This window comes from Balaenoptera ricei, chromosome 8, assembly GCF_028023285.1.
Source record: "Balaenoptera ricei isolate mBalRic1 chromosome 8, mBalRic1.hap2, whole genome shotgun sequence".
In the NCBI taxonomy this organism is placed as follows: Eukaryota; Metazoa; Chordata; class Mammalia; order Artiodactyla; family Balaenopteridae; genus Balaenoptera; species Balaenoptera ricei.
This window is the reverse complement of record NC_082646.1, coordinates 32,858,837-32,883,495: the sequence shown is the minus strand read 5'-3', so window position 1 is coordinate 32,883,495 and position 24,659 is coordinate 32,858,837. Positions and strand designations below refer to the sequence as shown.

The following is a 24,659-nucleotide window of genomic DNA, read 5'->3' as shown; positions in this document are numbered from 1 at the left end:
CATACAGGTAATTTTCAAATTGAATTAAATATCCATTCACATATTTTTCATAGCCATGATTCCTTCTGCTCTCCTTACAGCGGTAGAGTGGTAATTTAGCTGTGTTGCTCTCTTTGCATTGGCTTACAGTGTGCCGTTCTTACCATTTTCCACCTATATTGACTGCTCCTTCTCAGCATGGTTCCCCTTTCTCAGTTCCCACCCCCACACCACTTCAGTGTTGGTGAACTCCAGAATTCCCTTCCTATGTATTTACAGATTTAATAAATTTGGCCAGTCATAAAAGAGAGTATTTCAAAACAAGATAGACCAGCAAAAGGTTTTAATAACTTTTGAATGTTTTAATATATCAGTGATTTGTGTTACTTTTCAGTTAATATGACATGGCGTATTATCTTTTTAGAATTCAAACCTGATTCATCAGAAAGTGTTGCCTCCTAATGATCGACAAGGATCTCCAATATTATCATTCATCGTTCTTGAACAATTTAATGCCATTCGCTTAGTACAAAGTGTTCATCAGTCTCTTGCCGCTCTCAGCAAAGTCATCAGAGGAGCCACCTTATTGAGTTCAGAAGTGCAGAAATTGGCAAGTGCTTTATTAAACCAAAAGGTGAGCCAATACTATATATATGTGGGTTTTTTTTCATTAATATAAGTGGCTCTTCCATCAGGTATACATTTGTCAGGAGTCTTACAGTTTACTGTAAACTGTAACTATAACAGAAAACCCAAGTTAAAGTAGCTTAACAGTTTACTGTAAACTGTAACTATAACAGAAAACCCAAGTTAAAGTAGCTTAAGCCATATAGGAATTAATTGGCTGTTGTAACTGAAGGATCCAAGGGTAGCTAGCATTAAGTCAGCTTAGCAGGAGCTTAAAATTGTCATTAGGATCTCAGCTTGTGTTATTTATCTACCTCTCTAGTCATATTGTGTGTGTGTGTGTATGTGTACATCCTCCATATTAATTTCACTTTTAGGTGGGTCCTCTACACGTGTTGGTATCCCATCAGTCCGAGTCTTATATCCTCTGAGTTCTAAGTCCAACAGAAAGAACACCTGTTTCCTGGCAACTCAAGCAAAAAATATTGGGATTAGCTTTGATTCATACAGAATGGCTTGTGTTTTATGCCTAGTGCCATACTAGTTCTGTGGGCAGGGTATGCAAAGGTCTCATTGGCTAGGGCTTTAGCCAAATGCCTAACCCAGGAGCTGGGGATGGATTCAGCTCCATCTGTAACACATTTACTACAAGTAAGGGAAGGATGGTTACCGAGTAGAAAAATCATAAGCAGAGGAAAAGGAAATCAACACATCTCTTGCTGAGTAATTGGACCATTGTAAATAACATTTAAATCCATGTTATTTCAGATCTATTGGATAGAAACAAAAAATTTTGAGCATGTTATATAGATTCACTTTAGCTTTTTGGAAAAAATAAACTTTGTAGAACTTGGCATCTGGAAAAGATTTCACTAGAGCTCTATAGGAATTAAGAAAGAAAAGTGTTTTTGTTTTTGGTTTTTTTTTCCCTGCTGTTTACCCTCAATTTAGAGAAATCTCTGGTAGTCAACCTAAAAGTCTTCTCTGTTTGAAGATAAAAGGTAGGCTTCCTAGAACTTCCTATATCTTACTCCCTAACATAAAAAAGATTTCTCTTTTAATTCAGGCTGCTATAACAAATTAACATAGAATGGATGGCTTAAACAACAAGTATTTATTTCTCACAATTCTGGAGGCTAGGAAGTCTAAAATCAAGATGCTATTAGATCTGGTGTATGGTGAGACCTGCTTCCTGTTTTGCTGATGGCTATCTTCTTGCTGTGTCCTCACATAGTAGAGAGGAATGAGAGAAAAAACAAACTCTCTCCTGTCTCTTCTTATGAGGGCACTAATTCCATCATGAAGGCTCCACCCTTATGACCTAATTAATTCCCCAAAGCCTCATCTCCAAATATCATCACATCAGGGTTTAGGGTTTCAACATATGAATTTTGGGGGGACAGAAACTTTCAGTCCGTTGTAATGTTCTTTTTCACATATACAAAAAGACCTATTCCAACAAGCTTATGTTCCTTTTTCCTTTACCCTGGAAAAGAATCTCAGCTTTGCATTGTTTCTTTGTATATAGATTTTTATCTCTATTTATCAACTGTGATTATCAGAATACTGTAGTATTGTATTGTACTGTAAACTATAACTAATTTGTTTATAATTTGAAGTAGATATATTATCAGTCATGAAAGCTTCATGACACAGTGAAGGAACCAGTGGGAAAGGGTTCTAAGAAGTTTAAAATTACATTAATTAACTCATTTAATCACCATATTAACACTACAAGAGGGTGCTGTGTTATCCCATTTTACTGTGAGGAACCTAAGGCAGAGGGACATTTTATAACTTAACCAGAGTCACACAATGAATAGTTTACAAAGTCAGGATTTGAATCTAGGCAGGTCTGATTGTCATCATAAATGTAAATGTTTTAAATTTATTTATGAAAAGATAAATACTCATGAGAGTGTATTTCTTTAAAATCCAACTACATGCTGTATAAGGGCAAAACGTATGGTATAGACCAATTATAGTTGCATTAAGTGTAAGAGGAGAATAACGATGATGTAAGAACATGACTTGTGTAGAAGAGAGCAGTAAGTCCAGTGGGACTGGTATACAAAGAACTGTAGTAAAATTAAGGTTACATCAGGTTTTGAAGTCTTTAAAGCCAAAGAGAAGAGCTTGGATTAAATGCTATAGGCAATAAGAATATTTTCATGTAGATTTAATGTAATAAAATAGCTAGGAATGTGGCTTCCAGAATAGGTCTGCCTCTTTCATTCTATTCTACCACTTAGTAGCTGTGTGACCTTGGGTAGGTCACTTAAACCTCTCTATACGTTACCTTTCCCATTTGTCAAATGAGAGTCATAAAGGGACCTACATCATGGGATTGTTATGAAAGTTAAATTATATCATGAGTAAAGTGCTTGACACATAGGAAGTACCCTCTAAATGTTAGTTGTTTTTGTCACTATTACTTTAAGAGAATTTCATTGTGTGAAAAACAGCTTTTGGAGCATTCATCTGATAAAATTGTGCAAAATTAGTTTATAGAAGTAGGGATACCATGTACGTTACTATTTATTCATCTCAGTTAGAGGTGGTTAAGGCATAGAATAGGGTAGTTCAAGAGGGTTCTATGTAATATTAATGAAAAATATGGAAGGTAATGGCAAACATGGTTTCTTGTTTTGCTTCTGCTGTTAACCATCTGGGTAATCTTTGGCATAAACACTTGAAAAAATGAATAACTTAAATTATTTTTTATGATTGTAATATAATGTGGCTTACAATAGATCTTATTAACAGATAACAAAGAACTAAATGGGTTTTATTACATGAAACATTTTCCTTGAATAAGACCAAAGAATGGTATTTTAGAAAAGGGTCTTAGATTTTTAATTCTTTATAACATTTCTTCCTTTCCCCTTGGCCCATTAAGCTCTGCTAAGTATTTCCTATTTGGTATAGCAAAAGGAACTGATGACTTATTTCTTAAAAATATGTTTATGTAAGATATATGCAATCTCATTGTTAATTTACTAAATTAAGTATTCTACATTACACTTTGATTTAAGAAATATAGCCTCTGAAATATCACTGTTTTTGAAATATTTGTATAATTTTCATGAAAGTGAATTTGTTAAAATTCTTTCAAAGGATAAAAAATGTGTTTTACAAAGTATATTTAAATTCAATCACAGATAGTGGCTTTGGAAATATTTCAGGGTGTTTGGTGAAACTCAGATGAGACTCGGCTGACTTTCACTAGGATAAGATCAGTAAAATAGTCTTGACATTTACTTTCTAATGAGCTTTACCAAAAATTTGAATCTAGTACTATCCCATTTATTTCAGGATAAAAGTTTAATGTTTTATTACATTTGAATGTGACAAGTTTTGAATTATGTGATATGATTTAATGTAATTTAGGAAATAGTTCAGTACTTGACATTTTCTTTACTGTATCTGAAATGATTGGACTAAGAATTTTCCTAAAGAGAATTATGACTTTTATTTCCTTGACACTTTTCTGGTGATCTACTGAAACTTTTTTTGTAAAAAGTTACAATACTTATAATTTGTTTGTTAAGGACAATGATATTATAGAATATTGTTATTTTTCTTTTACATATTAGAACAAAGGCTTTAAATCATGATTTAAAAGATATGCAAAAATTGAAAAGATAGAACACTAAATTACCTCATCTTTCTTGCTGAATAATCACTAAGGGTATTACCACTTTGTAGAAATTAATAGATTGTGTTGCTTTTTAAAAAAATTATTTTAATAATACCGCTTTAAAGCCAATGTAAGTATTTCCTATATATTTCAGTTTATCCTAATGTACTGGGTAGTAACACTAAATGGCTTTTTAATTTTTTTAAATCAGGGAGTTGCTCAACAATACAGCACAATTGCTAATGGATCCTGACTCTTTAAAATAAGTTTCCAAACAACTGGTGTTTAACCTTTTTCAGATCACTGACAGTTTTGAAAATTGAAGGAAAAAGATGCACTCTCTTAAAATATATATACACACACACATAAAGTTTTATTATGTAACTTCAGGATATCTAAGAGTTAAGATCTCCTCTGCTAGACAGGTTTTTCCTTTCACTCCTTTCTCTGCCATGGTCTTCTTTATAGCAGTGTCTCTCAAAGCATGGTCTCAAAACCAATAGCATCAGTATCACCTGAGAACTTCCTAAAATTATGAATTCTCAGGCCCCACCTCAGACTGTTTGATCATAAATTCTAAGTGTGTTGCCCTGCAATCTGTTTTTTATCCATCCCTTGAGGTGGGTCTGATGCATGCTAAGGTTTGAGAAACGCTGTTCTGTAGTCAGAAGTCTTATAAAAATGTCAGTAGCACCTGCTTCCTCATCTTGTGCCATCCCCACTCCACTTCGTAACCATCTGTGCCACCTCCGTCATTGATTTTCCAGTCTTTGGGAGAAAAGAAAAGATAAAATGGATCTTATAAAATGGTTGGAGACCCCATCTTTTCTTAAAGGCCCCCCCTTTTAAAATTTACCTACCTTCATACAAATAAGTTCTTAGAAAAGTCATACCCAAACTGTTTTACCAAATGATAATTATTAATGTTGAATAATTAGCATTTTTCCATTAGAATAAAGTAGTAGCTTATGTTTTATATAGCATTTTACCAGTTATAGTGCACTTGTGTAGCCCTCATCTAATTTTCTACTCTCATCATCTTCCTTTTACTTAGATTAGAAAACTGAAGCTGAAAGGAGTTGGTATTCTGGTAAAGTGTCGAAGCCCATACTGCAGTCCTGATGTTGTGTTTCCTAGATCAGTATTCTTTGCACTTCATCTCTCATTGAATATTTTGTTAATTTGATCATGAAGCTGAATGGTAGTCTTTGTAACAAGAGGCAGATATCAGCTTTATGAAGACTGAACTCCACATACTCATCTCCACAGGCCTACTAAATACTAGGATGGAATTCCTCCACCTCCTCATCTCTAGCTTTACTTACAATCAAAATTTGATTATGTATACTTATAAATGGAAATCAGTTTTTATTGATCTATGTAAGAACAAAGGGACCTGCAAATACCCAGAGTCTCTAGTATCTTGGAATTCTGCTTCAGTATCCCTAACTTATAACCATCATTTGCCATGATAAGAGAATATATTTAGATGAACTTAGATGAAATGTACAAATTCCTTGAAAGATACAAACTACCAAAGCTCATTCAAGAAGAAATAGGTAACCCATAGCCTATATCTATTAAGGAAGTTGAATTTGTTATTAAAAACCTTCCCACAAAGAGAGCTCCTAGAATTTGCTGGTGAAATCTAACAAATATTTAAGGAAGAAATAATACCAAATCTGTAAACTATTTCAGAAAATAGAAGAGGCAGGAATAATTCCCTGCTTTTTCTGTGAGACCAGCATCGCCTGATAATAAAACCTAACAAATACATCATAATAAAAGAAATCTACAGACTAATTTCCTTCATGAATATAATAGACACTAAAATTCTTACCAATATATTAACAAATTGAATCCAAAAAAGTATAAAAATGGATAACCAAGTGGGGTTTATCTTAAGAATACAAGTTTGAGTTAATAACAAATCGACATTATTTACCACTTTAATAACTAATTTTAAAAATCGTGATTATCTTTATAGAGACAGAAAAAGCATTTGACAAAATTTAGCATCCAGTCATGACAAAACCTTTCACTAAATTGGAATTTGAGGTCAACCTTCTTAACCAGATAAAGGTCACCTATGAAAAACCTATAGCTAACATAAAAGACTGAATGTTTTTCCCCTAAGATTGGTAATAAAACATTGAGGTCTCACCACTTCTTTTCAGCATTATACTGAAGGTCCTAGCTAGTGCAACAAGTTAAGAAAAAGAAATAAAAGCCATACAAACTGGAAAGGAAGAAGGAAACCTGTCTTTTTTGTAGAGGATATGATGAACTATTCACAAGATCTTAAATATAAAAGCTCTAAGGCTAGTAAGAGAGTTTAAGTTTATTTTTTTTATTTTTTATTTTTTTAACATCTTTATTGGAGTATAATTGCTTTACATTGGTGTGTTAGTTTCTGCTTTATAACAAAGTGAATCAGTTATACATATACATATGTTCCCATATCTCTTCCCTCTTGTATCTCCCTCCCTCCCACCCTCCCTAGCCCACCCCTCTAGGTGGTCACAAAGCACAGAGCAGAGTTTAAGTTTAGCAAGCTTTTGGTAAATACATTAAAAATTATGTATATCCTGGAAACAAACTATTGAGTATTGAAATGTAAAAGTACCATTTGTAATAATAGCAGAAAGATGATATATCAGGATAAAATTGACAAAAGATGTGTAAAACTTTTGTACAAACTGAAAACTATAAAACATTGATGAGTGAAATTTAAAAAGACCTAAATAAATGGGAAGATGCTCTGAAAGTTGTACTGTGTTCACAGATCAGGAGACCCATTATTATTGTTAAGATGTTAATCTTTTCCAGATTGATCCTGAGATTCAACACAGTCCCAGTAAAAAACCTCTGTAGAATTTTTTTGTAGTGATTGAGAATTTGATTCGAATAAAATACAAAAGACCTAGTGTAGCCTAAACAATTTTGAAAAAGAAGAGTAAAATGGAAGATCTTACTCTTCATGATTTCAAGACTTATTAAGATATTGTAATCAAAGCAGTGTGGTAATGATATAAAGATAGATATATAGCTCAATAGAACAGAATAAAGAGTTCAGAAATAGACCCACAGATATATGATCAATTCATTTTCACCAAATATACTGGGGCAATTAAATGGAGAAAGGGAAATTTCTTTAACAAATGGTAGTAGAACAATTAAATAGCCAAAAGCCTAATAATAATAATAGTAGTACGTACACCTGTACCTCCAAACATATACAAAAATTATCCCCAAATTGATCACACTGTTATGGAAATTCAAAGTAAGCCACAGACTAGGGGAAAAGATTTGCAAGACATACCTCTAACCAAGGAATATATATCTAGAAATATTAAAAAGAAATCAATTCAAAAATGCAAAGATAAACATCCCAATTTTAAAAATGAGAAAAAAGATTTGAATAGACACTTTATCAAGAAAATATACATATATTTAATTATACCAACATGACACTGGCCTAAATGAGTTTATCATAGAAAACAATGCAGAAAGAATCCATAAATTCTTAAAATCTCAGAGAATGTAAAAACATACATTCGACATATGTTCAACATGTTGAACATTATTTTGAAATAAATTTCACAGAAGTAAATATACATTTAATCTATTTTTATTAAATTTTATTAGATGGAAAAATTTATAGATTATCGTTTTACATGCTGAACATATTTGATGATTAACTTATCATCTTTCCCAAAGCTTCATTATAAGTATTTTTAATGCTTCCAGTTATATGTGTATGCTATGCTGAGGATGCTATGAATCTGTTACATATTGGAAAGACAGATATTAAATAATACTTGTTTTAAAATGTACATACATTTTTAATAGAATTTATCATTCTCCACCAATAGCCATTTTCAATCATCAGATCCTTTCTCAAGGTGCCTTTAAAATTAGTTTGGTATGCTGTACTACTCATCACAACAGCAATGTGTTTTACCAGTTATCCAGTTTGTTTATTTCCTTGCTTGACTCTTTAATTTTTTTGGAAATTCTGTGTTAATTTAGTTAAATTTTTGTGCTAATGAGGTCATGATTCAATCCCTAAATTGATCTTAGCTTCAAATTGTTATGTAAATTTGAATTTTTTTAATAACTATAGTGACCTTCAAATTTATCACCCAAACTATAGTTTTAAGAGTGAAAGGGACTCCTACCTGGATGGAACTCTGGGACAATAGGGATAATTAGGCAAATTGAATGTATGGACATCTTATTTATAACTCTATTTTTTCAGAATGTGCAAGGATGGAGGAGGAGTTGGGATTTTTAAAAAAAATTAGTAATTGGATGATATAATAAATAATATTCAGCAAACATTTATTGACCATCTACCATGGACTCTGTATACCATGCCAGGCCCTAGAGATAGGAAAAATGCATAGTACATGGTCTCTATATTCAATGAGCTCAAAGTGGGTAACAAAAATATTATCAAGCACACAATGCTGGCATAGACTCAAGAAGGAAACTGGTTTCTTCTTTTCCTTTCTCACATTTTTCCAATGAAGTTTTGTAATTGTGGCAATATACGTATATCATAAAATTTATCATTTTAACCATTTTAAGTGTACAGTTCAGTAATGTTAAGTACATTCACACTGTTGTGCAACCAATCTCCAGAACTCTTTCCATTTTACAAAACTGAAACGCTACCCATTTAAACAACTTCCCATTCCCCCACCACCTAGCCCCCAGCAACCACCGTTCTACTTTCTGTGTCTATGAATTTGACTACTCTAGGTACCTCATATAAGTGGAATCAAGCAGCATTTGTCTTTTGGTGACTGGTTTGTATCACTAAGCATAATATCCTCAAGGTTCATCCATATTGTAGCATGTGTCAGTATTTCCCTTTTTTTTCAGTGCTGAATAATTTTCCATTGTATGTATACGCAGATGGTCTCCGACTTAAGGTGGTTTCTACTTTATGATGATGCAAAAGTGATATGCATTCTGTAGAAACCATACTTTGAATTTTGAAGTTTGATCTTTTCCCTGGCTAGCGATACATGGTACCTTATGCTTGAAATGCTGGGCAGCAACAGAGAGCTGCAGCTCTCAGTCAGCCACTCAATCATCAGGGTGAACAACTGATACACTGCAACCATTCTGTATCTATACAGCCATTCTGTTTTTCACTTTCAGCACAGTATTCCATAAATTACTTGAGATATCCTACACTTTATTATAAAATAGTCTTTGTGTTAGATGATTTTGCCCAACCATAGGTTAATGTAAGTGTTCTGGGCACGTTTAAAACAGGCTAGCCTACGCTATGATGTTTGGTGGTTTAGGTGTGTTAAATGCATTTTCGATATGCAATATTTTCAACTTGCAATTGGTTTATCTGCATGTGGCCCCATTGTAAGTCGAGGAAGGTCTGTATCAGATTTTGTTTATCCATTCATCCATCAATGGATTGCTTCTACCTTTCCAAACTTTTTATAACTTAGTGTAATCTCTTCATAAGTATCTTATAATTTTTTAATGGAAAACAGAAGTTACATGTCCTGAGAAAGCAAATAATATGAGTCTCTTTAAAGGGAAGACACAAAATAAAAAGATTTTAAGAATAGGATTCATATTTTAAAAGAAAATAATTCAGTTAAATAAATCTCTTGGATCTGAAAGTCCTTAGTTTGTTCTGGTGCTGTTTTATAGATTGTTTCTCTGTACTGTTAAGAAAATTGAAATCTTTGGCTGTAAGTAAAGGTCTTAGTAAGATTAAATCAGAATGCATTCTAACTTTTATCACAAATTATCTTCTGAGTTGTACTTTCTCTTCCAAATAGAAGAGAGGCTATTCTATTAGACCCTCTCTATATAGTAAAGGCTCTATTATTAGAGTGTTTTACTCTGCAGCTATCTTTATCCTTCTGAAATATAACTCTCTAATCATGTATATGTGTGTAAAATGGATTTTAGCTAATTTAATTAATTGTACAAAGTTGTAAATTATGGCTAGTATAGGAGTTAGTGATAATTTGTAAACTGTCCATATGGGTTAATCACTTCATGTGAAATTGAAATTACAATGAACTATATATATTTTTTCCTTTTTTCCTTTCTCCTTTTCTTTAAAAAAAATGTAAACTGAGTTCTGTTTTCCCACCTACAGTGAAATCCCAGTGCAACTTCTACTGCTTGAAATAAATAGCAATTTCCATGCCGTCTCCCTGTGTCAGACACTGCAATAAGCTTGAGTCAAATGAAAGTCGATTCATTTCCAAAAACTCTAATCCAGTGTTGGCTTAACTTCAGCAGTGTGCAGGTACTGGATTACCAGTGTCTCACTCATGTGTGAGGATCAGCACGTCATTTTTATTAGTAGGATAGTGGTGTTTGTCAGTAGTATAGATAATTACGTTATTAAATGAAAAGGGAAAAGAGTTACTAACTGTGGTCCTTTTCTTTAAAGTTCATTTAGTAAACATATTAAGGTTGTGGAGTGGGACTTAAAACATCCAAGATTATGTACTAGAATGTTTACTTGTGCAGGACACTTAACCTTTCTCTACCTTAGTTTCTAAATGTTCGTAATGGGAGTAATAACTGTATCCATCTCAGAGGGTTGATGTGAAGTCTAAAGGGTTAATACAGGTGAAGTGCTGAGAACAGTGCCTGCACATGTAAGTGCTGCACAAGTGTTTCTACAGTACCTTCCTAATTCACCTCTCTGACTGCAGTTTCATCACCCTAATGCTTGTTCTCCCTATTTCTACTAGGATAATCTTTCTAAAATCCAAATATGATTGTGTCACTTCCCTAGTTAAAGTGTAATTTAGTTTTATCATTGCTTTCCAGATTAAGCTCCTCAGTATAAACATTCAAAAGCTTCATGGTCTGACCATCAGCCCAGTTGTCTCATGTCTTTTTTATTAATGCCCCTTCCTTTTCCTACTGTCTTTCTTTACTTTACTGTAAGCTGTTTATCTTTTGAGACTCACCTCAAGCATTATCTCCACCAGAAAGCCTTTCCTGACTCTTGTCCTTAGGCACAGTTTGAGTTTGGTGTACCTTACATCTGTGTTTCACAAGCACAGTGCTTGTCATTATCAGGGAACTTACTGTATTGTCTGTAGCTGTCTTCTTTTATTATTTATTTCCCCCTCTAGCACAAACTTCTGTGAACAGGGATTGTGTTATAACTTTGTATCCACAAGACCTAACAAATGATTGACAAATAACAGCTATTTAACAGGAGATTGCTGAGCTGTCAATTAACTGATGCTTGAAAAAGAGTGAATTAGGAAATCTGCTTGTATCCTGTTTTCCTTTTATGACATCTTTCATGAAAAGCATGGGATAACAAAAAGTTTACATTTAGAGTTAGACCTGGGTTCAAGTTCTCTACCATTTAGATTTAAAAAAAAAAAGTTTAGTTAACTAAACCTACTCTAAGCCTTAGTTTCCCCATAATTATAACTTTAATTCCCAATACATAATTGTCATGTTGAATCTTCACAAAACTAGCAGCAACCTTCTGCAAAAAATATGTGCTTGATTGCATGTACTCCCCCTTCATCAAAATCACACATATACTGACCTTCCCTCCTACCTCTTTGGAGCAGTTTCTCAGAACTATCTGAAATGCTGTCTCCCGGGCTATAGTCCTCATTTTGCCCCAAGTAAAACTTAATGCACAACTCTCACATTGTGCATTTTTTTCAGTTGACAAATCTCAAATGGTGTAATATAGAAACTACATTATAGAAATGTAAAATACGTTGGAGGCAGAATTAATGCTGACAGACTCTAGAGTTAGGTTACCTGGGTTCACATCTTGGACTTGCCATGTACCAGCTCTGTGATTTTGGATATGCTGTTCTCTTTGTGTCTCCATTTTCTCCTCTGTGAAATGGAAATTACAATAGTACCTGCTTCCGGTACATATCCAGCGCTCAGCACAGTTACTAACACATAAACGTTAGCTTAAAAAGTCCCCTCCAGTTATGTCTACCTTTGTCAAAATTCAACACAACTTTCAAAGCTTAACAGATACTTCCTTTACTAAGATTTCTTTGATTAAATCATTTTTTTCCTCTTAGCTCCAGAAACATGCTATATAAGTCATTCTTAAAACACCATTAGGGACATTAGCTGTGTATCTCCTTTACTGGTTTCTAATGCTCTTTAGGGTAAAGATTTTATTCCTCATAGTCTTCTATCATATCACTATCACTTCATATTTCTTCTGTCATATCATATATCATGTTGTAATTCTCTACATAGGATTTAGCACTATGTAGTCTTTTTCTTATAATATATTTAGAAATAAGTATATTGCCTTTATCCCCCAAGTAAAATGTAAGCTCCATGATAGCAAGGACCTTATAATGCCTGCACATTATAGGCTCTCAGTAATTGCTGAATGGATGGACAGTAAGGACTTGAATATTTATTGAATGAAAGTATTACATCTGACACTAATATTGATAGCTCTCTTAGTTATCTATTGCTGTGTAATAAATTGCCCTGGAACTTAGTGACACAAAACAGCGAAAAGTTATCACATTACAGTTTCTGTGAGTCGGGATCTGGGGGTAGCTTAGCTGGGTGTTCTGTCTTAGGGTCTCCCACAAGTCTGCAGTCAGGTGTCACCAGGGCTGCAATTACTGCAGCCTCTCAGAGCACATATGGGATGGCTGTTGGCAGCCCTCAGGTCCTCACTTATTGTTGACTGGATGTATCAGTTCCTTGCTACATGGGCATCTCCATAAAGCAACTCACAATATGCAACTTTTTCACACAGAGTGAATAAGGAAGAGATGAAGAGAAAGTGAGCTAGACAGAAGTCACAGTATTTGTACCCTACTCTCAGAAGTGGCTTCTCGTCACTTTTGCCATATTCTTTCACTAGAAGCAAGTCCCTAAAACCAGTTCATACTCAAGGTGAAGGAATTTCCCAAGGATGGATATGAATGCCGAGTGTCAGGGATCACTGGGAGCATCTTAAAGGTTGCCTACCACAGTAAATTATTTTATGTAATTAAACACTATATAAAGGAGCTGTCTTTCTACAACAGGAAAAGCATAAAACTTAGAATGTGAAAAACCTGACCTATCAGCTATCTATTGCTACATAATAAACTACCCTGAAACTAAATGGCTGAAAACAAGAACAATCATTTATTTAGCTCATGAGTGTGCAGTTTGGGCAGGGTCTGGTGGGGAAGGCTTGTCTTTGCTTCGTGTGACACCAGCTGAGTCAGCTCAGCTTAGAGCAGGAGGATCTACTTGATGGACGCTCAGTCACAGGGCTGGCTAGGTGGTGCTGATTATTGGCTGGTAGTTTATCAGGACTCATGGCTAGAGGCCTTGGTTGCTCTCTAGATGTCTCCACATGGGCCTCTCTATATGGACTACTTGGCTTCTTCACAACATGGTATCTTGGTTCTAAAAGTGTATACCCAAGAAAGAGGAAATGAAAGCTGTGAATTTGTTAAGGCCTAGATCTGAAAACTGATAAAGCGTCACTTCTCCCTTATTCTATTGGTCGGGTTGTCAAGGGGTGGGGTGGACATAGACCTCAACTCTCAATGGGAAGAGTATCAAGTAATTTTGGGACCATGTTTTGAAGCTGCTGCAGTCTGCCCTTTGGACACAAATTATTTGCATTTCTCCCACATGTAAAATGCAGTCATCTCCTTCCAAGTTTCCCCAGATGTCTCATTCCTTTACAGCCTCAGGCCGGATGTTGTCATCAAAATCAGGGGGAAGTATGGGTGAGGCTTCTTGGGTTTGGTTCTTCAGAAACAGTTTCTCAAGCATGATTTTCAACTAAAGACCTATGACGTGCAGAGATAAGTTATTTGTCCCCTACAAACCCAATATAAAATGGTAGGACAGATAACTGCAATAGACATTCCCACTCAAAAAATGAGGAAATGGGAGGCTCACGTGTTCTTAGCAATTCTGAAATCCAAGCAAGCTTATGTTTTCAGTTCCTTTATTAGGATTCCATATTGTTCCCTGGGAATAATTATCCATGGCTCTTGGTTTTGCCCTCTGAGCTGTTGATTCTCATCTCTTAATTATCCATACGTTTCAATAAGATTTAGCCATGTTTGCAGCTGAGTGGTTTTCTCAGCCTGCTTCCCACACATAGGGATTTTGGGGTCCAAAGTTCTCTTTTAATTGTGCCCTCTTTTCCCCATTAATCCCAAAGAGATGAAGCTTACACCAGAACAAGATTCTAATATTGTGAGTTTGCTTTGAATCTCATTGAGATTCACAACATTAGACAAAAACTATGGCCATAAATCTTGTGATAAGCCTTTTTCTCTACCTTAGGCTTCTTGTGTGTTGGCTGTGGGACAACACCCTTGAGATTCATCGAAGCCTTATTGTTTAACAGAAAGGATCTGCAAGGCATGCATGCCCTTAAGGTCCCGAGAGTACTTTTGTCTGTCTGAGATTGTTTCCTCCCTTTCCTTCAAGTCCTCAAAGTCCCTTAGACCTCCACTATTCTCTTAGAAGTCATTTATGTTTTCACTTACGTTCTCTTGAAGGTTCTTCCAGCTTCAGCCCACCACCCAGTCTCAAATCCAGTGCCATATGTTTAGGTTTTTGTTAAGATAGAACCCTACTTCTGGATACCAAAGAACTGTATCAGTTAAGTCTTGCTGTATAACGAATGCCACCAAAACTTACCAGGTTAAAACATAATAATTTTTTAAAAATCATTTTATTTTAAGCTTACAGATCTGAAATTTGGGTAGACCTTGGTAGAGAAAGCTTGTCTCTTCCACTCCGCTCACTCATGTGGCTGGCAAGTCAGTGCTGCCTGAGAGCTGGGAGCCTTAGTTCATCTCCACGTGGGCCTCTCCAAAAATTGGACTTCACAATATGTTGGATGGGTTCCAAGATCAAGAGTCACAAAAGACAGGAAATACAAGCAATCAATTTCTTAAGACCTGGACCTGGAAACTGGCACCACATCACTTCTGCTATATTCACAGGACACTTATTTAAGAAGAAGAGCAGACTTCAAGTCTCCACAGGAGAATTGTCAAAGGATTTAGTTAGGGGTCATGTTTTAAAATTATCACACCTGTTTCAGTTCACAGCATAGCTCCAGCACTTAGCTACCATATTCCTAAGAAGGCTTACTTCATTCACCTAGAGTAATTGAACTAGATGTTTTCTAAGGTCTTTTTTTCACTGTAAGGTTTGTTATCTTACAATTTCCATCTTTCATACATTGTTGATATACTCTAGCCTGGAGTAGTTTCTCAGCTATGTAATCAGACAGTGTTTTGGGTTAAGAAATTGATGCTCTCTCCTTATTATTCCACTTGAGAAAAATAAATATTAAGTTTGAATGATAGTTACATAATATTTGAAAAATCCAGAAAACTCTCACAGAAAAGATATAATATTATAATGAATGTATTAATGGAGAATGTCAGTTAAAAGAAGGTCAGATATTAAAAAGGTAACTTTTTTAGAAAGGTTTTATTTATTTCTTTAATTTAGAGTATTTTCTGTTTTATTCTCTTTTTGTCATATATCTGATATCTGATGTGGTTTGGGAGATAAAATTTCTGTAATTCTGTAGGGACACAAGACTAGTTGTTTTTTGTCTTTACTACTTATAAAATGAATTTGTGAAATTTAATTTGATTTCATTACATATCGTTTCAAGAAAACATGGTTTGCTACTTTCTATATACCGGTTTATGTTCATTTGTTTATTCTTTCAAGAATTTTTACTTAAAAATATTTCCTTTTAGAGAAACAGGTCAATTCATTCTGACTCTATTTATCATTCAATTTTAATGAGATAAGATCAAAGAAAAAGACATATCTTTTAAAAAAATTTTTTTATTAATTTTTTTATGAAGTATGGTTGCTTTACAATGTTGTGTTAGCCACCACTGCACAACAAAATGAATCAGCCATACACATGCAGATATCCCCTCCCTTTTGGACTTCCCTCCCATTTAGGTTACCACAGTGCATTAGGTAGAGTTCCCTGTGCTATACAGTATGTTCCCATCAGTTGTCTATTTTATACATACACTGGGATTGACACATATACATTATTGATACTATGTATAAAATAGAAAAAGACATATCTTAATGAAATGAATTCATGATACACATAATGTGAATTATGCCAAAATATTTTCCCCATCACACTAATGTTAAAAGATCTTTTACATGTAATATTGTATATGTAAACTTAATTTTGATCCTTTTAAAATTGCAGTGTCCTCTCACATGGCAAAGCAAGTGGGAAGGTCCAGAAGATCCTTTACAATACCTTAGAGGTCTTGTAGCTCGTGCCCTTGCAATACAGGTAAGATGAAATTATTTAGTAATTGTATGACTGTATGACGATTGTAGTATAAACTCTCATATTGTTAACCATTCTGCTAGCAACTAGTGAAAATATTATGATTTTGTTCATAGAGCACCATATATTCCTTTCTTATTCTGTCATCTGTGATTTTACCTAGCACTCTTTAAAAAACAAAAAAACAAAAAAACTGTGTTCTCTCTGTGTAGTGTGGCTTTTCATAATTTTTGAGAATTTAGAGAAAAATCTACAATTTTAATATAGATGGATCATATAGATGGTAACTGAAACTTATTCATAACTGTGACTAATTTGCTTTAGGGTGTGTCCCCCATACAAGGAGCTGCTTTTTTCTGTTTTATTTTGTTTTTTTCCCAAATTGATCAAGTTTTTTCAGAGTGGCCCAGTCAGGTAAATGAAGGAAAATTGAACAGAATAAGGAATGATATAGACAGAGAAAGACAGGGTGATTTTTTTTTTAAGGAATGGCAAATGTTATAGGTCAGTTGGTGCACGCAATGTACCCCTTTTCCTGTGTGGTTTTGCACTGTCTTACTGCCTTCCTCCTCTGCTTGTTACACTGCTTTCACAAATAACATTCTTTGTCATATCAGCTTATTAGGAGTAACTTGATCAGTGTCCTTCTAGAAACCACAATCCTCGTTCATTTTTTTTTTTTAGTAGTGCACATACCTGTCCACATCTTTAACTTTTCCCTTAGCAGAACTCCCTGCTTTTTACCTTACAGAAAAAATTCAAGCTATGAAATATGACCACTTGAAAATGCCTACCCTTCCCTCCCACCTACAAATCTGTCTAAACCCACCCTCATTATCTTTGTTCTAATACAAAAGTAGTTGACCTTCTGCTGTTGAAGGCTCATCCCTAGAGCTGTATACTTGATTTCATCCGCTCTCATCTCTTTAGACACTTCCTCTAGGGGGTCCTTGCCTTGTTGTGTAATTTCATCTTTTCCTCTCTTCTTACTCTATCCTGCCAGTCTACAAATGGTACTCCTTTGAAGGGGCCAGAACTCATCTGAATGTTTATTTGGCTTCCAGTATAATCAACCTCTCAGTTGTAGGATTATTGAAGAAGAAACCACTGGATCTGAAAATGAGTTTAAAATTAGCAGGTAGAGAAGAACAAGGCAGGGACTCAGATTTACCCATCTTCCTATCTACTGTGTATATGTCCGGATATAATCTATCAATAAATGCCAGAAGAATGGAGGGAAGGAAAGATAGAGAAGTCAGAAGAGGAAGGACAAATAGCCCATCAGTGCTCTTAGAAAAATACAGAAATGCTCTGAAGTCCTTGGTATGTTATAATTGCATGGCTGTGATAATTTATCACTTAATATATGTATCAGTATTATTTGCATTAGATTATTTTTATAAAGGGCAGAAACTTCATTTGCTGCCAATGGGTAGCTTTTATTACACTCTATATGTAAGTATGCTTAATAATTATGCTATGTGCATATAATAATAAATGTATTATTGATACTGAAATTAATATCATTTAAAGCAGTTTTACATAAATTATTACAATTTTCTGGCATGATTATTCATACTGAGTATATTGTATACTTATCATCAAAACTGAAAACTTTTTCACTGTGTGATTTTCTTAAAAGCTTTATAGGCATTTAGCCTTAATTATAATGATAAAATATCCTTCTGACCTTCAGGATAATTTTCAGGCTTGACCATAGTTTATCTTATCTTTCTACCTGGGAATATGCAATAATTCATCATTTATGTCACCACTTAAGGATATATTTTTATTGTTTTCCTGCCTTAATATTTTTTTTCAGTTATGAATGTACAGATATCCACTTCCCTAAGATAACCTTTAATGTTTGGGATTCACTTTCCATCTAGTCAAGGGTCTGCTAGGTCCTTTGATTTCATATGTGCCTTTTATGTTTCACAGATAGGTAACCAGAGCAACTTACAAAGTTTAGAGGAACAATGTGGCTACTTAGGTGGGTTCAGAGGTCGGAGAAAATGGCAGCTTTTGGTTATTTATGAAAGTGTAATGATCAGACTGATTCCAAACAGGTATGCAGCAGGTTGAGCCCAGTTCCAGCCATGGTTTAAAATCCCAGAGCCTTTCATTTTAGGGCATAACATATAGGAAACAGAACAAGCTACTGAGAGTATTACACATAGTGCCTGATCATTACCGGGGTTTTGTGCAAATAAGGTGAGAGTGACTGGGTCAAGATGGCATTCATTTATTTAGTCAGTCAAACATATTATAAAAAGCAACTTTATGCTAAGCTCTGAGTGAAGTACTGGAGATAAAATGATTAGTAAATTGATACAGTTTCTGCCTCACAGAATTTAAATTTCTTACATTCATTCATTTAGCAATTAAAAATTCTATCTTGGTGCCATGCACTGTGCTGAGGTTGCTGAATATAGAATGGTAAACAAAATAGACATACATTGTGTCCCAAGGAACTATCCTTACAATTTATCAGAAAAAATAGACAACCGAATAAACAGCAACAGTAAGAGTGACAAAGGAAGTCTAGTACTATGGGAGCAAATAGCAGGAGTACCTAACCTACATGGGAACAGGGAAGTGAAGCTTAAGCTGAAAGCTTAGTAGGAATAGACCAAGCGAGGACAAGAGGAAAGACTGTGCCAGACAAGAGGAAGGTCAGAGTCAAGAGTAAGCCATGTGCTTTCAAGTAACTAAAAGCAGAGCACAGAGCGCAAGGAGGGGTGTTCAGAGATTAGGCTGGTGGAGCAGGAAGGGCCATGTTATGATACTGTATTAAGTGATTATAGTTGATCATAAGGGCAAAAGGGAACACTGTGGGATATTAAGGAGAGAAATCAGATTATGTTTTAGAGGGTCATTTTTCAATATGGAGAGTCTTACTCTACTGGGTGACATGGGTTTAAGACTGTCCTCTAAATGCTGGTGATTTAGAGAGAGCCAGAGAACCCCTAGGTACCCAAGCAATCTCACCCAAAGAGAGTCTTGCAGTCATTTATCCTCCTGTCTGTACTCTAAGATCCTTTAGGGCAAGGACTTTAAAAAAAAATAATTCCACTGTATTTCTAATACGTAGCATAGTGCCTTCTGAATAAATGAATGAACAAATGAATGGACTAGATATATAAATATATCTATAATATAATATATATAACATATTATTTCCTATTGAGACCCTAGAATTATTTTCCTGACTTTGAGTTTTTCTGCTCTTTCTTCAGAAATAACATCTTCTGAGAGTTTCTTTGGTTCCTGATTTCCACTGTGTGTTTCCCCCTTGGCCTGCAGAATAGCCTCTGCAGACGTTCCCCCTAGTATAGTCTGATTTTTCTGTGTTGATCATTTTAAATTCCAGCATGTTCTCTACCCAGTTCATAAATCTGTGGGGCCAGCATTTGCCTTTTTTCCTCTGTCTTCATATTTTCAACTTCTCACAGTTGGATCCCTTGACTCTACACCTGCAAGTTCTGTTCCAACCTAGCTCATTAGTTGATTCTGTTTAAGGATATACAGACCTTCATATCGAGTACCCAGGTAGGCTTGGGTATGCTAAACAGACCCAGTATTCTACACATGTTCAATGGGCTCCTGAATGTCTCCACATTTTACTTCTACTGCTAACCAAACTTGGGGTGCCATGTGTCACTGGCAAGCTTTCATGCTCATTTTTTAGGACTGAGCTTCTCCTTAAGTTCTGTCTTTTGTTTTAAAATTTATAGTGACTTCTTGAACTCTACCCAATTTTTTGGCCTAACTCAAGCCAGTGGCTGGTACACTCATATACTACCAAATCCTGCCACCCTTCATTCTTATGATGGAATCTTGTTTATATCAACTGTTAAGGTCCTTGAAATCTGGGGAGATTTAAGCAATAAAAAGAATTAGTTATTATTGTTGTTATTATTATTAATAAATGCCATTCAGCATGACATATAAACTATCCTTAGAGTTTATCAGGAAAGACAACAAATAAGCCACAACAATCAAAATGATAAAGGAAGTGCAGTACTCTAGGAATAAATAGCAGAAGTACTGCAACCTAGAAGCACTTAGTGCTATCTCCGTTCCTGTAATGGCCTGAATTAAGTCTGAATTAGGCCTCAGTTGGGCACTGTGTAGTAGACTATACCAAAGTACCTTTTCTACCAGCAGACGCTAATGTTATGTTGCTTCCTTCCAACCCCTCCCACTGTGGAATGCTGGGAAGCAGATCCTTCCTTAGTATAGGCATCAGCCCCTTCACTCATGTTTTTCTGAGATTCTTTTTAGGTGCTGCTTCCTATTTTTTGTTCAAATATTCAGGCACACAGTTTCTCATATGTCTGCAAAGATGCTTGTTGTTAACCACATAGATTACTTTAACTTTTCACTTTGCATCTTACTTCTGTGGCCCACTTCACGAAAACTAATTCTTCACTGAAAAAAAAATATCTGTGAGCCTCTAGCTCTTATTTCTTCCCCTTTAACCCTAATTATCACTAATACATCAGACTGGCATTTCTAGATCTAGAAATGTGGCTCATTATGCCCTTTTTGGGTTCATCTAAATAACTCTTCTCACTTCCCTAGCAGTAAAATGTACTAGTGACCTATATTTGAGCTTCAGATCACTTTCTTTTCTTTCAGTGCACCGCTTCAAACATATACTCAGACTTTTTAAATGATCAAATGAAGGGTAGAAAGAAAAATGAATAATTATAAGAACTGAGCATATTTTGGATCTCAGGCATACATGTGCTTTACACGGAATCTAGTAATATTTATAGCATATGAGGTAGATATTTTTATTTCCATTTTTAAAGATGGGAAAAGTAAAACCCCATATTGAAGAATAGTTTACAAAATGTGTATGATAAATGATAGAACTCACACTCAAGTTCCCTTTCTATAATAATATCTCAGAGTTTTTGATATCTATCAGCAACATTTTTAAAAGATGTTTCAACCCCTTGAAACCTTTTTATAAGTTGGCCTCAAGGTCACCACACACTTCTGTTTTTTTATCTATTTCTCTGGCTTTTCTATTCCTTCATCTCTAATTGGATTCCCTAGAGCACAGTCCTCTGACCTTTTCTATCTCTACTCCACCCATAGTGATCTCATGCCTATGAATCCCATCTAAACTTTGATTAATCTCAGATTTATAGCTCCAGCCCAGTATTCTCCCCTAACTCTGCTGTATACTCAGTATTTTCACTTGGATGTTTAATTAACATCTCAAACTTAACATATTCAAAACTGAACTCCTGCCCTTTACTGAAAAACTTGTGCTACCCGCAGCCTTTCCCGTAAAAGTAAATGACATCTCCACCCTTCTTGAGGCATAGGCACAAGGTCTTGGAATCATTGTTAACTCTTCTCCTCTCATACACTGCATCCATTCAACCAGAAAAATTACCTTGGCTGTATGTTCAAAATATATTCCGAGACACCTCTCACCACTTTTCACTGCTACTACCTTGATTGAAGTCATTATTGGTGCAGCTGCCACCTGACTAGTCCTGCTTCCACCCTGGTCTCCTTTCTGGTCAGTTCTCAACCCAGCAGTCTAAATATTCTGGTTAAAGCGTCAGATTATATCACTCCTCTCTTGGAAATTTCCCCACGGTTTCTCATCTCATCCAGAGTAACAAAATCCTTATAGCAACCTACAAGATCTGGCCCGTTTACCTCTCTGATTTCCTCTCCTACTTTTTGCTTCCTAATTTATTCTGTTCCAGCCATACTGGTCTCCTTGCTTTTCAATGAACAGCCTGGCACACTCCCTCAAAGGGACTTTATTCTTCCTGTTTCCTCTACCTGGAATGCTCTCCCTCAGATATCTGCAAGGAAGTTTCTTTTTTCTTTGTTTCTTCTTTTTTTTTTCTTTTTTTCTTTTTGCAAGGAAGGAAGTTTCTTTATCCCTTCAGGACCATCCTATTTCAGATTGTAACCCTCCTCTTCCTTGATACTTTACATCCTGTTTCCCTTTTAAATTTTTTTCCATAGCCTATATCTCCACCTAATAGTCTATATATTTTACTTATCTGTTTGTTTGTTTGTTTTCTTTGTATTCCTCCACTAAAATGGAAGCTTGATAAGGGCAGAGATTTTTGTCTGTTTACTGCTCTATCCAAGCATGTAGAACAGTGGCTTACACAAGTAGGTTTTTCAATAAATATCTGCTGAATAAATTAATGATTCAGTCAATCTTAGGGTTATTCTCAAGCAAACTGACATAAATCTCTTTCATGCTTCCCAATCATCATGATTCATACACCTCCTGAGATGTATTTTTGTAGTACCCATGAGATATTTCTGAGATTTTAGCTTCTATTTAAATCTACCCAATGAACACTATTGTTTAACTTTATACTCTGTTCCACCATCTAACATTTGAAGGTTTGTTTCATTTTCTCTTAAGATCCTGAACTTTAAAAGTAATTTTATTAAAATTACATTGTTACTTTTCATTCATTTTCTGAGGTGTCTTAATCTATTTTGCAAGGTTCTGCAATACTTTGCATTCCTGAAAAGGGAATCTCTTTTTTTCCCCTAACTCAGTAACTTTCACAGTCATTACTGCAGTGTTTTACACATACTGGGTACTCCGTAAAATTATTCATAGGAAAACTTACATAAACAAAATCGAAAAAATTGTATGTGGTCAAAAACCTCCAGCATCCCTATTTTCATGTACTATACTCAGCTAGAAGAGCTACCTTACGGGTGTTTTTTATTCATATTCTTTAATTTATTCATCATTTGGTGAATGTTTATTGAACTTTTATTATGTGCCATTCATTGTTCTGCCAATAGGAATCTCTACATTTAGTGAAGGAGATATATAATAAATAAATACATTAAATTAGAATTGCATAGAAAAATACACCTTTGCCAAAATCCTGAGATTTAAGATTAACATACAGTCAAACTTTAAATTGGATTATCGCCATTATAGAATGAACTTAGGGTATAGTATATCTGAAATTTTATCCAATAAAATATAGCTATTACTATAGCAGTAGAATTACAGAATTTTAGGAGTCAAATTTTGTACAGGGACAGTAATTTCTCAATACTGTCAGCTGATTACTTCTGCCTGTAGTCAACTATCTTGCACATTTGGAATACTAAACAGTAGTCTATGACGATTGGCAGTTTTATAGAAGCAATCCTATAAACCATGCTATTTGTACTTCTTGCAGAAGATAAATCTTGGGTCTAGAAATGTGACAATATAGCAACATAACTGGCTTTCAAGATAACAAAATCTTCTCTGAATTTTTATCTGCATCTCAGCTTTTATCACATGCATACCAATTTCAGCAGCTTCCTGGAGTATCACAGTAAGAGGATCTTTACAGCAGAAAACATGCAGAGAATTTAAACTCTTGAGACAAGTTTGGTTTTTTGAAGAACTGGCAGGTTCTAGCAAACAAATTACTTTCCCTGAAAGTAACCAGTGATTGTTAGTAATATCTGCTATGTTGGTACCCTTATTTTCAAAACACTGTTTCAAGGCTTTCCTTGCTTTATACAGCCATTTTTACCACTTAAAGTCTTCCATTACATCTTGTATGAACACAGTTTATTAGTATATAACAAGACAATTGAAAAATGTCTTTTATGTCATATAGTTTTATCTTTGGTTAAAGAAGAAGAATGAAAGTAGTTGACAATTTTTCTGCTATAGTCAATAAGTCTGTCCTATCGAATACTGTTATTATTTCTGAAAACCAATGGAAAGTTGTGAACAAAACATTGTGTACATTTGATTCCTAAATCAGTCATAGCCCTCACCACGTTTATTCCATTGTCAATGATAAGTGCATGCTGATTTTCCATTCTATAATGTATCTTCTATCAGGTTCACTTTGTTGTTAGCTATTTGCAGCTGGAAAACTCTTCACAAGCAAGAAAAGCAGCGATTGGTTTCATTGTTGATTTACACATTGTCACACTTTAAAAGGACTTTAAGATATATATGCTTATCTAATTGTCTATTGCACATAATATTAAAGTAGAATATTTAATATTACTACCAATAATATTAACTTGTTTGTGAATAGTAAAAATAGTTTAGGA

At 34.7% G+C, this 24,659-nt stretch overlaps 1 protein-coding gene across 1 annotated transcript in view; it reads left to right on the top strand.

The window, feature by feature from the left end:
- The window catches only part of DYNC2H1 (dynein cytoplasmic 2 heavy chain 1), a 357,806-nt gene that overhangs the window by 281,465 nt on the left and 51,682 nt on the right, over positions 1–24,659 (top strand). Inside the window, exons 84-85 of the mRNA XM_059930504.1 lie at positions 404–613; positions 16,488–16,577. Of these exons, the coding sequence (XP_059786487.1) occupies positions 404–613; positions 16,488–16,577 (300 nt within the window). The remainder of the gene's footprint in view (positions 1–403; positions 614–16,487; positions 16,578–24,659) is intronic.